The 15,848-nt window shown below is 36.6% G+C and overlaps 1 protein-coding gene across 1 annotated transcript in view; it reads right to left on the reverse strand.

The window, feature by feature from the left end:
• Nucleotides 1-15,848, reverse strand: part of ESCO1 (establishment of sister chromatid cohesion N-acetyltransferase 1) — a 69,478-nt gene that overhangs the window by 45,836 nt on the left and 7,794 nt on the right. The window contains exons 3-5 of the mRNA XM_012652085.1: nt 15,358-15,418; nt 14,103-14,217; nt 9,971-10,102 (exon numbers count right to left, since the gene is read on the reverse strand). Of these exons, the coding sequence (XP_012507539.1) occupies nt 9,971-10,102; nt 14,103-14,217; nt 15,358-15,418 (308 nt within the window). The remainder of the gene's footprint in view (nt 1-9,970; nt 10,103-14,102; nt 14,218-15,357; nt 15,419-15,848) is intronic.

Here is a 15,848-nt window from a genome sequence, read left to right on the forward strand (position 1 = left end):
TTTGAGACCAGCCTGGGCAACATAGTGAGACCCCCATCTCTACAAAAATAAAAAGTTAGCTGAGCATGGTGGCATGTGCTTGTAGTCCTAGCTACTCCTAGTTACTCCTGAGCCTGAGGCAGGAGGATTGCTTGAGCCCAGGAGTTCAAGGCTGCAGTGAGCTACGACCAGGCCATTGCATTCCCCGCCCAGGTGACAGAGCAAGACCCTGTCTCTTAAAAAACACAGTTTTAGTGAAAACTATGTTTACTCTAGAAAAAAATCAAAATATGCCAAGTCTCTCAAAAAAGTCAGAAATATAACAAGATTCTGTACCCAGATTCTCAGATTGCTCTGCAATGTCTAAGTTCTTATATTACTTTTTTTTAAAGTAAATCATAGATTAACTTGATTACCTCTAAAAAATAAAATAAAGTAAATCATAGAGGATGGTTGTGAGTGATTTACAACAAAGCTAAACTCTAATTAGAGAATCCACACTCAAAGTAACAACCTCCCCACATCAATTACATTTAATATGCATTCATATACTTGAACAATGTAATGATCATATAGAAGACATTGTTCTTTGCCTATTCCACAGCCATTCTTTTCTTTCTTTTCCATTTTGTTTGGGGTAGTAATATGCGCATTCCCAAAAATAAATTATGATTAGTCTAAGCCAGCATTTCTCAACAAGGCTGCTATTGATATTTTGAGCTGAACATTCTATACCCTCTTTGGAACTGTCACACACACCACAGGAAGTTTAGCACACCTGGTCCCTGCCCACTAATGTTAACAATATTGTGCACACATTTCCAAATATCCCCTGATGGAAGTTATGTAACAAATATCCCACTCCTCTACCTAAGAGAATGACTAGCATCAATCAATCATCATTTTCTTACTTGTTTTTGTCAGACTCTTGCTTTCCTAGCTTCCCTTGCAGCTAAAGGTGGCTACCAGCCCCAGTTCTGGTGAATTAAAAAAAAAAAGGGAATTTTGCAAGGGAGCTTCTAGAAAAATGTTGTCCTTCACTGATAAAAGGAAAACGCCACTTGAAGAAAGGACCCTTTCTGAAATAGAGGTACCCACCCTAACATTACTGCTTTGAATCTGAATATGGTATCTGCACTAGAGAAGTCTATTTTAAGGACCGTGCTGTTACTACGGTGAAGCAGAAAAGTCAACACACTAAGGATAGCACAGCAGTGAACGAAAAACAGCCAGTATTTATGACAACATTGTTGAACTGTTAGATGGAACAGTGAGCTATGATGATGCCATTGCACTCTACCTGGGGCAACAGAGCAAGACTCTATCTCAAAATAAATAAATAAATAAGAGAAAATCTAGACGACCTTTGGTATGGCAATGACTTTTTAAGAAACAACATCAAAGGCACAATCCATAAAAGAAATAACTGATAAGCTGGACTACATTAAAATTTAAAACTTTTGCTGGGCAAAAATTACTGTCAAGAGAATTAAGACAAGCTACAGAGTGGGAGAAAATATTTATAAAAGATACATCTGAAAAAGGACTGTCACCCAAAATATATAAAGAACTCTTAAGCTTCAACAACAAGAAATTAACAACTCGACAGGGAAAGGACCTGAGTAGAAACCTCACCAAAGATGACGTACGAATGGCAAATAAACACATGAAAAGGTGTTGCACACCTTATGTCATTGGAGAAATGCAGATTAATATAATAAGATACCACTACACACCTATTAGAATGGCCAAAATCCAGAACACTGATGACACTAAATGCTGGCAAGGATGTGGAGCAAGACAAACTCTCATTGGAGAGAATGCAAAATGATGCAGTAACTTTGGAAGACAGTCTGGCAGTTTTTTTTTTTTTTGAGACAGAGTCTCGCTCTGTTGCCCGAGCTAGAGTGCCGTGGTGTTTTAGCCTAGCTCATAGCAACCTCAAACTCCTGACTCAAGGAATCCTCTTGCCTCAGTCTCCCCAGCAGCTGGGACTACAGATGAGCACCACTGCACCCAGCTAATTTTTTCTGTTTTTAGTAGTTCCCAGCTAATTATTTCTATTTTTAGTAGAGACAGGGTCTGGCTCTTGCTTGGGCTGGTCTCGAACTCCTGACCTCAATCAATACCCCCACCTCGGCCTCCCAGAGTGCTAGGATTACAGGCATGAGCCACTGGGCCCAGCCTGGCAGTTTCCTATAAAACTAAACATAGTCTTAATATATGACTCAACAATTGGATTTCCTGGTATTTAACCAAAGAAGTTGAAAACTTTATGTTCACACAAAAAACCTATACGCAGATGTTTATAGCAGCTTCATTCATAATTGCCAAATTTGGAAGCAACCAAGATGTCCTTCAGTAGGTAAATGGATAAACTGTGATATATCCAGACAATGGAATATCATGCAGCACTAAAAAGAAAAGTTATCAAGACATAAAAAGATGTGGGGGAAGTTTAAATACACATTACTCAGTGAAAGAAGCCAACCTGAAAAGGCTATATACCGTATGATTCCAACTGTATGACATTCTGGAAAAGATGAAACTATGGAGACAGTAAAAAGATCAGTGGTTGCTAGAGGTTAAGGGGGAAGAGAGGAATGAATAGGCAAAGCACAGAGGATATAGCACAGTGAAATTATCCTGTAGGATCCTATAATGGTACATACATGTCACTATACATTTGTCAAAACACATAAAATAAACACCACCACCAAGAGTGAACTCTAATGTAAGATCTGGGTGATGATGTGTCAATGCAGGTTCATCAACTATAATCAAAGTACTACTTTGGTGGGGGATGTTGTCAGTGAGGGAGGCTATACATGTGTGGAGTCAGGGAGTACATGGGAACTCTGTACTTTCTGTTCCATTTTGCTACACATCTAAAACAGCTCTAAAAAATAAAGTCCACTTAAAACAACAAAAACAAAACTTAATGAGACCACACACAGAAATGGGAAATTACAACCACAGATCAGGAAGAAAAAAGTCAATAGAAAAAGGCCCAGATATAACCCAGATGTTTGAATTAGCAGAAAAGAACTTTAAATTGCTATTATTAAGTATGTTAAAAATTTTAAAGGAAAAGATGGACAAATGATGTGAAAAGAATTTCAGCAGGGAAATTTGAAACTCTAAAAGATGTACATCTTGATACAGGATTATTTTCATATATAGAATAAAATATCTAGCCGGAGGCAGTGGCTCACAGGTGTAATCCCAGCACCTTGGGAGGCAGAGGCAGGAGGATTGCTTGAGGCCAAGAATTCAAGACCAGCCTGGGCAACATAGTGAGACCATGTCTCTACAAAACATTTTAAAAATTGGCCAAGCGTGGTGGCAAGCACCTATAGTCCCAGCTACTTAGGAGGCTGAGGCCAGAGGATCACTTGAGCCCAGGAGTTTGAGGTTGCTGTGAGCCACTGCACTCTAGACTGAGCGAGAGAGCAAGACCCAATCTCTTTAAAAAAATCTTTTAAAAGTTAAATTACTCTATTTTTCTAAATGAAGATCACTTTAATCCTTAAATTCAATCATCTGTATAATTCTGTGTACAAATCTAGCTAATAAACCTCTAATTGGGCCAGGCGCGGTGGCTCACGCCTGTAATCCTAGCTCTCCGGGAGGCCGAGGCGGGCGGATTGTTTGAGCTCAGGAGTTCGAAACCAGCCTGAGCAAGAGCGAGACCCCTTCTCTACTAAAAATAGAAAGAAATTATCTGGACAACTAAAAATATATACATAGAAAAAAATAAGCCGGGCATGGTGGCGCATGCCTGTAGTCCCAGCTACTCGGGAGGCTGAGGCAGGAGGATCGCTTGAGCCCAGGAGTTTGAGGTTGCTGTGACCTAGGCTGACGCCACGGCACTCACGCTAGCCCGGGCTACAAAGCGAGACTCTGTCTCAAAAAAAAAAAACCAAAAACCTGTCTTCCTTTACCTCCCTGAATATGCACATTGTTTACTATGGCACACATATTCCCACTGCAATGCCCTCTTCTCAAACAAATATTACTTTGTTTTAGAGCGACCCTCTCTATTTGTTATTTTGTTTGACAAACCTAAATCAAAAGAGCCAGTGTGTAAAGATCTGAGACAAGAATAATCTAGGAAAAAAATATGTAAGTGCAAATACACTAAGAATAGAAAGTGCTTGGACTGTTTTAGGAATAGAAAGAAGAGCTACGAGTGGAGTATAGCAAGTAAGGGAAAGAGTGTTAGATGAGATCAGAGAAGCTGGAGTAGCTGAGGCCTTGATGCTGTAGTAAGTAGCCTGGATGTTATTCTGAGTGTAATGAGAATTCACTGGAGAATTTTAAATAGAGGAAGACATAATTAATTTAAGATTTTAAATGACCACTGTGGACACCACGGAGAATGAACTGTAGGAAAACAAAAATGGGAGCTGTGAGACCAATTAGGAAAGCATCAGTCCACGGAAGAAATAATGGCAGCTTGGTTTAGAATGATAGCAATGGAAATGACAGAAGTGGGAGGATTTGGCATCTATTTTGAAGGTGAGATTTACTAACAGATAGAGTATAAGGAATGCAATAAAAAGAAAATTGAAAGATTATTCCTAAGTTTTCAGTTTGAGGATATTAAGTATATGATAGTATCATTTCTGGACCAGTGAAAAATAGAAAAGAACAGGTTGGAAAGATTTTTATTTGCCAGTAGATGAATTACAGGTTCTCCTCCCCTTACCCCCAGAGTTTGTGAACTCTTCTTAAATTACAGAAATGTGTGGCATTTAACATGCATACTGAAGACATTTTTCCTCTACCACATGGCCCACCAACCCAAAGCAAAATTACTTTCTGACTTAAGATTTGGAAATGCTGCTTCCATCCTGTATTTATACACTACAGTGCAGTAAGATAAAATACAATGAAGTAGAAAAATAAAAAAATCAGGGTCAGGGAAAGAGAAATAGAAACTTGGAAGCTTTAGATATAGAAAGTTTGGTAATCTTTACTCCAATTCTCACCACTTTCTAAAAACTATTTTTCAATTCTCAATATAAGGTATTACAGCCTTTGCTTTAAGCAAGGAAACTCAATGAAACATGGACCAAATTCTCTGATATGGCTTTGAGTCCCTCACACAAACAGATCTGTTCCCTATTCACTATGATACCAGAATACAGTTCTAAGGGCCACGGCTACTTTGCTCTAGACTCTTTTCCCATTCCCAAGACTTCATTTATTTATTTTTTTGAGACGAGGTCTCACTCTATTACCTGGGCTAGAGTGCAGTGGCATCACTATAGCTCACTACAACTTCAAATTTCTGGGCTCAAATGATACTCCTGCCTCGGCCTCCCAAATACTTGAGACTACAGGCGTGCACCACCACGCTCGGCTAATTTTTTCTATTTTTCTGTAGAGACAGGGTCTCGCTATTTTGCTCAGGCTAGTCTCAAACTCCTGACCTCAAGTGATCCTCCCAAAGTGCTAGGATTCCATGCTTTAGCCACCTTGCCCAGTCCAATTCCCAAGACTTTAAAATCTCTATTCCTGCTTTACTATTCACTCCTCTTTTCTTTAACACCCAGTTTTCTCTTTTTCCTGATCATCTTCAAAAGGAATATAGAAAAAGTATACAGAATTAAATCACACATACTCAAATGTCACATAAAAGAAACTGACCAACAGTTACTGAATCACGGTTTCCCTGAATCAAAAATTTAGTCATGTATCACTTCTCTCCTCAGCTTTCTGCAGCAGCACTATACAAGAGAACTCTCTGATATGATATAAACATTCTATATCTACACTGTCTAACACAGTAACCTTTAGTAACATGTGGCTATTGAGCACTGGCTAGTGTGATCGAGAACAGTATTTGTAATTTCAGCTGGCTTAGTGGCTACTGTAAGGGACAGCACAGCTCTGTAGCCAATACGAGATCTGCCAACTCTTTCTTGAAAGTTTGTCTTGTCACCAATTTTTTTCCTACTTCCACCAATGCCACAATAATTTAGCACTACACACATTTCATACATGTACTACTCTCTCTATATATGCCACTGAGATATTATTTCTCTCCCTACACTTCACCAAAATATTGTTTTAATGTTATTTAAATGTATATCATTCACAATGCTTAGCACCTAAAAGAACAGAAAGAATAATGTTCAAATAGTATTCAAAACCAAAGTATCACAATCTGACTTGACTGTTGTATTTTTATAGTCTCACCCACAAAAATCCTGATTCGGTCAAAAAGATCTATTCATCATTCCCCACAAAGATGCTAAGCTTTCTCTTTCTTTAGTTGTACCATGTTACCAATAACAGATGACTTATGACCATTTTTACAAATCAAGTCTTAATTCTTTTCTGTCTATGAAAACAGACCCCTCTTCTGATCACTGCTCTATCAAAGTAATAATCACTCCTAAATTGCAAAGCTAATTTATAATTTAGCATTATTTATTTTTAAATATTTAAATTTAATTAATGATTTATTGCTTTAATGGTTACTTAAATCTTTTATTGTTAATTTTTCATTTATTTGACTTTGTTCCAAGGGCATATCATGTAACCCTAACAGTAGTGTGTCCTTCACACTGGCATTTAGTCAGATGTGAATTAAGTCAAGGAAGAGTAGGAAGGATGATACAGAAAAAAAGGATTAAGTTAGGAGCTTCTCTGAAAAAATTATTCCTCTTCTGCATTACCGAAAGCTCAAAATATAGCTGAATTTCTGACAGGTTTCTGGCCTGGCGACATGGCTCAATGAACCAGGGGAGAACTCCTGCTTTCTCTTCACACCTTTAAAGAACAGTAATTTTATTTCCTGAAGGAAACTTACGTAATTCCTAAGTCTAAACCAGACTCCAGGCTCCCCCTGAAGCAGTAAGAGGCTCCTTCCTAAATAATTTCCAGTAAGTCAGATAAAAATTCATGTCCCTGAATGGTGTCAATGAGGCACACAGGGTAAAATGAAGGAATAAATTAACTATTCCTCACTACCCAAACCAAAGAAGAAATAAAAGACGAGGTAAAGAAATAACAAGTATTTCAGTCAACAAAAAATAGGATCTGTGGGCATCAATTTCCACTATGACTACATAATTTAAGTATTATTTTAACCTTTTAAAAATAGGGCTTTAGCCATTTCTAACCTTCATAAAATTATTAACTTGTCTGGGAAAGATTTTTACGCTATGGTGTCTTGTGAAAATCCTGGACAGTATTGGAAGACTGCCCCCCAAACTGAGAAGGAACTGAGAGATCAAAGAATGACTAAAGGAAGACCAGCTTGATGAGTTTATTTAGAGGTTTCTTACTAGGGTGCTTGCTCCTGGGGGCACAGGAATTTCTTCCACAGGAGCTTTCTTGCATCGAAGACCCACATCTGCCCATCTGTGGTGTTGCCTTAAATCCCTTCTCAATGAGTAATACAAAGATTTTGCATTGTATCTTTGCTTTTTCACAGAGAAACATATCATGCAGGTGCAGTTCCACCACCGTCAGCTGTCATGTAACCCATGTTCCCTTAATGATACTATAATTGTCCACTAGCTGGGGATTTTAGTATTACAATTAACTAAAGCACACTACAGGACAGCCAAAGCACCTCTAAAGCAGTAAGGGTCAGTTTGAGGTGGCCATTTAAAGATAAGAAAGTGCTGGGCACTTTTCCCTGGCCCAGTAGTTATCTTGGTACTTGCATAATCTATTTTGTAACAATTTTGTGGAACACTCCAGGCTAGCACATTGTTTCTGTTACAGAGTAGGGAACTTGAATTTTTCCCTCAATACAAAAGGTACTTACATTCTAAAGAATGTTTTGATTAAAATTTAAAAAGTAAAACTCATTGTTTCTAATTTATTCTATTTTTACAGTCTTAAGTAGAATAAAGCTTTATTTATACTTCCTAAACATTGTCCATTAAACACGAATTAAAGCCAGAGCACCAAACGACTCCTATATTTTTCTCACGAAGAAACAGACATGAAATTAGCATTAAATAAAATTAGATGTTTTCTCAAGCACTTGCAAGTGCTAATGTCCACGCAAGGCACAAAACAAGGGGTTTCCAGGCACTGGGGAGTGCGCAGCGATCTCGGAATCCGTGCAAAAAAAACAAAAAAAGAGGAGCCCAATAAAGGTTTTCAATGTCACAAATCAAAACATAGAGCTGGTGATCACAGAAGAACATCTTTAAGATAGGTATGTTTTTATTCTCTTTCACACTATAAAAGGACACTGTTTTGGAGGAGTCTAAACCTTAGACTGTACGTACACCTACATTTTGAAAACACAAGATAAGAACACTGACCTTGATGTTAGCAAAGGATGGCCAACTACTAAACTCAATTCCTTCTCTTCAGTTTGTTTCAAAATTAAATAAAATAACCCATGGCTCTGTCCCATCAAGGAGGGGTTGGCTGGGGTAGGAACTAACGTTCCCTACACTGCTACATGCGCTTTGCGAGGTAGTCAGAATTTGTTTAGAAGGTGATGACTCCACCTTGTTCCATAAATCAGCTTCCCTTGGTATCTTAGAAGAGCAGAGCACATATTTCCTAATTGATTTCTTTACTCTTCCTTTCAGAAATTAAGAATTTTCCTTAAAATGAAGAATTAAGCCTATTAAACCTAAGGTTTTTATAATTTTATGAAATTAAATGATCACCAAATTAAATACTGTAAACTGAGTAGAAATCACTTGAACTAACTTCTACCAGGTTCACGTATGTAAAATAAACTGAAATTTTTGCCCCAGAAGTATTCTATAATTTTAGGTACCTAACAGAACTATTTTTCTTTCACGATGCAAGGATATTAATATAGTCAAATTGAAAAGGTACAAACTTCAAATGATAAAACAGTATCTAGCTGTAGATATTCTATGTCCACACACTTTAGATTTTATTTAGTGAAGTGGTAAGAGAGAGTATGTATGGAAAAGGCAGATGAAATAAGGAATATAAAGGATGACCACAGTAGAGAACCAAAAAAGGAAAATCTCACCTGTCCTAGGTAGAAATAACTGGATGAATGAAACAATGAATACAAACCCTTTAATAAAAGGTAAGTACAGGTATATGAATCTTAACTGAGGCCAATAAAGACCTTTAAATAATCCAATATCTGGTGCCTATACAAAGGCCTATATGAAATGAATTGGTGATCTCAGTTCAGATATCCTGGAGGTCTTATTATGTGAGTGTACAGTACTGAAGGTAACATGTATAAAATAAAAACAGATTCCATTTCAGATACGGGTAGACAGCAATTACATTAAATTACTATTTTCACAAGATATCTAAAATGGTTCAAAATTGCTAAAAATTTTACTATTTCCAGAAACAAATATTAAATAACACCCATTATACCTAAAATGCACTTATAATTAAAAAACCATTTTATACTAAAACATATTTATTTTGTGGGACTTTTTTCTTTTTACTATACTATAAATTCTGAGGTCTTAACCTTCTAGAATTTTTCTTTTTTAATTTTATAATAAAGAAATACCCTCATGATAGCAAAGGGAAGGTAAAGGAAATCCCTAAACCACCTACTTCGTATAATATATGTCATTATCAATCCCCAAATACAAAATTGTTATATTCAAATTATATGAATATTAAACAAGTTTATCAACAGTAAATAATTATTAAAACCAAAGGAAATGTTTAAAAAACATACTCAAGGTGAATAGCATTACTTCTTAGAAGTATAGCAACTACTTTAGAAAAATACAATTTTTTTTAATTTTTAAGAATCCTGCTACTTGAAGAAAAATACAATTTAACTTAAAAATCCCACAACATAAACCAGACTAAATTAGCTGATATGTAAGTTTGGCTTTGTGTTAAAATAAGCCAATATACATACTGTATGTGCTTTGTATATATTACTCTTCCTTAAAAACAAAAATTTTTCAATGATTTGGTAACTCATTTTATTAAGATGCTGACCTAATTATATGAGTTTTGCATTTTAGAACTTACAAATTCCACTTACCACATATTTTACAGCACTTATAAACTGGTTGTGGAAAAGCAGATGCTGTGTTTCATCTTCTGGATTTGAAGCTGTGTAAAGCATTCCACAAACATTACAGGAAACTGCTCCAAATCTTTTTTGTCCTGCATCCTATTCATAAAAAATAAACAAAAGGTTTTTTCCTCCTAAAAGAATTATTCCAGAACATCAGCCTCTAAGGATATAATGTGAAGATAAAGTGAGAACTGTTTATAATGAATAACATTCAGCATTGATTACAAAAATTAAGACATTAATCTCAGCAATCTGTATGTAATTTTAAGAAACGTTTTCATTTTAGTAACCTGATCATTTGCTCTATAGCATATAATAACAATTTAAAGGAACTGAGAAATATCTGTAACATTACATACTTAATCCTAAAACCCGAAATAGTCACTACTCTACGAGTCAGAATATGTATTTCATATTGCAATAATTATACTGCTAGAGTACAGAGAAAATAGTTTTTAAGACTCCATTTAATACTTTAAAAATATTCTCTTAATAATTTTCTTCTGGATAGTTGATAGATATGAAAAAGAATTTTTTTTTTTTTTTTTTTTTTTTGATACAGAGTCTCACTCTTTTGCCCGGGCTAGAGTGAGTGCCGTGGCATCAGCCTAGCTCACAGCAACCTCAAACTCCTGGACTCAAGCGATCCTCCTGCCTCAGCCTCCCGAGTAGCTGGGACTACAGGCATGCGCCACCATGCCCGGCTAATTTTTTTGTATATATTTTTAGTTGGCCGATTAATTTCTTTCTAATTTTAGTAGAGGCGGGGTCTCGCTCTTGCTCAGGCTGGTCTCGAACTCCTGAGCTCAAACAATCCGCCCACCTCGGCCTCCCAGAGTGCTAGGATTATAGGCGTGGGCCACCGCGCCCGGCCCCTAAAAAGAGTATTTTGATGTTACCAGAAACTCTTAAGAAAAGGTAAAATTAATTTTTTCTATTATCTTTATTTTAAATAAGCACAAAAAACTGACTACAATCACCTATAATGCAGTAATTTATACTTGTGCCATAGAACAATAATTGTTTTCCCATGTGTGTTCTACTCCTGTCCTTATTCAACAAGAAAATTTCAGCAATATGAACTTTAAGATTAATAAGCTAAAAAAAAAAAACATAATCCCTTTACTCTTTCTGCTTTATAGCTCTGCAATTTGAACAATTATAAAGCTAACTGCCTACCACTCTGATAGGCCAAGGCGGGAGGACTGCTTGAGCTCAGGAGTTCGAGACCAGCCTGAGCAAGAGCAAGACCCTGTTTCTACTAAAGATAAAAAATAAGCCAGTCATCATGGCACACACCTGTAGTCCCAGTTACTCAGGAGGGTGAGGCAAGAGGATCGCTTGAGCCCAGGAGTCTGAGATTGCAGTGAGCTACCATGAGGCACACTGAACTCTACAACCAGGGCAATGGGGAAAGAGAGAGAGACTCTAGCTCAAAAAAAAAAAAAAAGAAAAGAAAAGAAAGCTAATTGCAGAAACGAACAGGATTAAGATAACAGTATCTCAAAGAGCAAAGAGAAATCAAATGGTAAATAAAAGATTATGTATAAAACTAAAGAGAAATGCATTGTAAAGGATTCAAATTATTGACAAAGCGTTACACGAAATTTCAAGCTGTTTTCTAAAAAAGAAAAAACTCATTAACTGTGGTAAAATATACATAACACAAAATTTGCCACCTTGACCATTTTTAAGTGCATAGTACAATAGTACTAAGTACATTCGCGCTGTTTTGCAACGAATCTCCATTACTCTTCATTTTGCAGAACTGAAACTACCCATTAAACTCTCGATTCTCCCCTTCCCCCCAGCCTTTGGCAACCACCATTCTACTTTCCGTCTCTGAATTTAACTACTCTAGGTATCTCATGTAAGTGGAGTCATATAGTATGAGACTTTCTGTGACTAGCTTATTTCACTTAGCATAATGTCCTCAAGATTCATCCATGTTGCAGCATGTGTCAGAATTTCCTTCCTTTTAAAGGCTGAATAATATTCCATCGTATGCATACCATATTTTATTTTTCCATTCACCTGTCAATGGACACTTGGCTTGTTTCTACCTTTTGGCTATTACGAATAGTGAACATGGGTGTACAAATCTCTCTTTGAACGGGCAGTTTTCATAGTAATGAGAAAGCATTTCTGCCTTAGTTTCCTCATAATAAATGGGAAATAACAGTAGTATCTGTCTCATACTTTTCCTATAAGGCTTAACTTAGTTTTAACATGAGTACAGATTACATAATAATGCTTTCAAAAAGAATTAGCTGGCATCATCATTAACATCACCGTCATCTTGACCAGCACTAGCCAACAGAAGTGTAATCTACAAATGTGATTTTAAATTTTCTATTAGTCATGTTAAAGAATGCAAGAACAGGTGAAATTAATTAATTTTAATAACATTTTACTTAACAAAACCCATTCCAAATATTTTAATTTCAACATATATTCAATATAAAAAACCTATTAGATACTTTACATTTTTTGTACTAATCTTTGAAATGTAGTATGTATTGTTTACACTTACAGCATATTTCAATTCCAACGAGCCACATTTCAAGTGCTCAACAAGCCACCTGTGGCTACCATATTGGACAGTGCAGCTCTAGATTCTATTTGTTTAATCCTGATTCAGTATCACACTGACTTGACAACAGAAACATTATTAAACAAAATAAAACAAGTTCTCCTCTCACTATTCCTTTGAAAAAATTTTTAGACAATTCTTGCAAAGTTATTCTCTGATATTAAAGTTCAAATTCACTGGGAGGCAGAGGTGGAAGGACTGCTTGAGGCCAGGAGTTCAAGACCAGCCTGAGCAAGAGCGAAATCCTATCTCTACAAAAAAACAGAAAAATTAGCCAGGCGTGGTGGTGCACACCTGTAGTCCCAGCTACTCAGGAGGCTGAGGCAGGAGGATCACTTGAGCCCAGGAGTTTGAGGTTGCAGTGAGCTGTGATGATGCCACTGCACTCTAGCCTGGGAGACAGCGCAAGACCCTGTATCGAAAAACAAAAACAAACAAACAAAAAAATCCATTGCCCAGTCTCAAAAAATCCTATTGACTGGAACTACATTAAATGTCCCTATTATTTTGGTTGCCTTTATTTTTTAATTTCCTTTACTTATTCAAATTATATTTTTAATCAAAGTATTAATATTTCTCCCTGTCTTTTCCATTTTGCCACCAAACTGGAGAGTATTTATGCTCTATTTCAAATTTATTATTGGTTTTACATAAACTGTAATTTTAAAATTATAAATATACTACAATATAGATACTTAAAATCCTTGTATGTATTAAGCTCATGCTATTTTAATATTTAAATCAACTACTGAAAGAAGGTAGTGATCAAAGGACGTATCTAAGAAAGTAACAGATGTGAAATACAGTGTCACAATTTATAATATATAAAACTACAAGTATGAAAACTGAATTATTAGTTACAGGATGGACTCAGTATTTGAGTAGGGGATTTGTACTAAAACTAGGAATATTTTCCATAATGAAAATTTATGATGACAAAAAGTCTCTAGGAATAAATTTATTCTTTATAAACACCTTGCATAAATAGGACACTGCTATGATTTTAACATGGTTTGGTTTGTCCTCACCAAAACTCATGTTGAAATATGATCTCCAATGTGGCAGTGTTAGGAGGTGGGGCCTAGTGGGAGATGTTTGGGGCATGGGGATGAATCCTTCACAACCAAGATTAATGCCCTCTCAAGCTCTGCTCTCCCACTCAGGTGAGTGAGTTCTCTCAGGAATGGATTACTTCCCAAGACAGCAAGTGTTAAAAACAATCTGGCTTCCTTGATTTCTCTCTTTTGCTTCCTCCAGAAGGGAAATGAGCTAGTGGTCTTTTCCCACATGAGTCTGCTCCCCACCTTCTGCTTTCATCCACGAGTTGAAGGGGCCTGAGGTCCTCACCAGTGCAGATGCAAATCCCAGCCTTCAGAACTATGAGCTAAATAAACTTCTTTTCTATATAAATTACCCAGTCTCAGGTATTGTTATAGCAACACAAAACAAACTAAGAAATGCTTTTAACAACACTTCACCAAAGAAGTCACACTGTATACTTACTATAATCAACTGTTTTTCATCACCTTTCTCTGCTTCTTTTAGTTTCAAGTCCTTTGGAATTGTTATCTCCAAATGGGAATTACACTTAGGCCAAGAATGATTTAGTGGTGTCTCCCTTAAAAGAAAAAAAAAAAAAACCCACAAACCACACACACAAAAAAATCTATTAAATATTACAGATCCATATCATTACAAATCACTGGAGGGAAAAAATAACTTACGTTTGACACAACACTGACAAATTCCAATTTCAAGAGGTAAAAAAACCAGTAAAACTATTAATTTTCAATAAACAAAAAATTGCAACACCTATTATAGTCTCAGTATGTTGTAAGTTTCAAAGTTTTAGCCGTCTGAGTCACTCCAGTTTGTCCTAAATATTGTTTGTTGGTAATCCAAATGGCAAAATAACTCAGATTTATCTAATTCTGACACTGGAAAGAAAACAGGCCGGGCACAGTGGCTCATGCCGGTAATCCAAGCACTTTGGGAGTCTGAGGTGGGAGGATCGCTCAAAGCCAGGAATTCAAGACCAGCCTGGCCAGTACAGCAAGACTCCATGTCTACAAAGAATAGAAAAATTAGCCAGGCATGGTGGTATACAGCTATAGTCCCAGCTACTTGGAAGGCTGAGGCAGGAGGACTGCTCGAGTCCAGGAGTTTGAGACTGCAGTGAGCTATGACGACACCACTGCACTCTACCTGGGGTGACACAGACCCTGTCTCAAAAAAAAAAACAAAAAACGGGGGGGGGAGAAACAAAGAAAATAAAAAGCTTTTAATCTATTTAGAACACTCTTACATGCTGATAATATCCAGTATTTCTAGGAGTGTGGGGGAAGAAGCATTCTCAACATGGTTGCTGGGAGTAGAAATAGGCACAAACACTTTGGAGGGAAAGCTATGAATTTATCCTTGAAATATAGTCACACAAGTGGGCAAAGATATATATGTTTATCGTAGGACTTCTTTTGGGTTTTTTGGAGGGATAGAAATAAACTAGAAACATCCAAAATGTTCAAAAAGTGGAGAACACTTAAATAAACCACGGAACAGGCACACAATGAAATCTAATACAGAATTTAAAAGAATGACATAAGAAGGTAAAAAAGATGGCCACAGTACATTAAGGAAAAAAAAGCTATTAAACACTATGTATAGGCATATAAAAAGTATCATAAAAAGTGAATTTGTGAGTAAGTTCAAATTTGTAAGTATAAAATCCTTAAGTGCTAAAATTTAACTAATACCTTACCTGTTATCACTGCTCTTAAATGTTTGGTTATTGAGTATACTGTGTTGTTTGGGAGCTGAACCTGTAATTTAATCAAGAAGATGAGTTATGTATTAAGTTTTGTACTAGCTCTCCATCTAATGGATGAAATTATTATACATAAAGAAAAAAACTTTCTATATACTAAATGCTTTGTTAACAAAGGCCATTTGATAAAATTAGAGCCCCTCCTAGATATCACTCTTCAGAGAAGAGACAGAAAGACTGTCCCACACTTGAACTTAAGAGTCGCAAACAGACCGGGCGTGGTGTGTCACACCTGTAATCCTAGCACTCTGGGAGGCAGAGCTGGGAGGATCGCTGAAGGTCAGGAGTTCAAGACTAGCCTGAGCAAGAGTGAGACCCCCCATCTCTACTAAAAATAGAAAGAAATTAGCTGGACAACTAAAAATATATAGAAAAAATTAGCCGGGCACGGTGGCGCATGCCTGTAGTCCCAGCTACTCGGGAGG

This window comes from Propithecus coquereli, unplaced genomic scaffold, assembly GCF_000956105.1.
Source record: "Propithecus coquereli isolate 6110/MARCELLA unplaced genomic scaffold, Pcoq_1.0 Scaffold38, whole genome shotgun sequence".
Taxonomy (NCBI): Eukaryota; Metazoa; Chordata; class Mammalia; order Primates; family Indriidae; genus Propithecus; species Propithecus coquereli.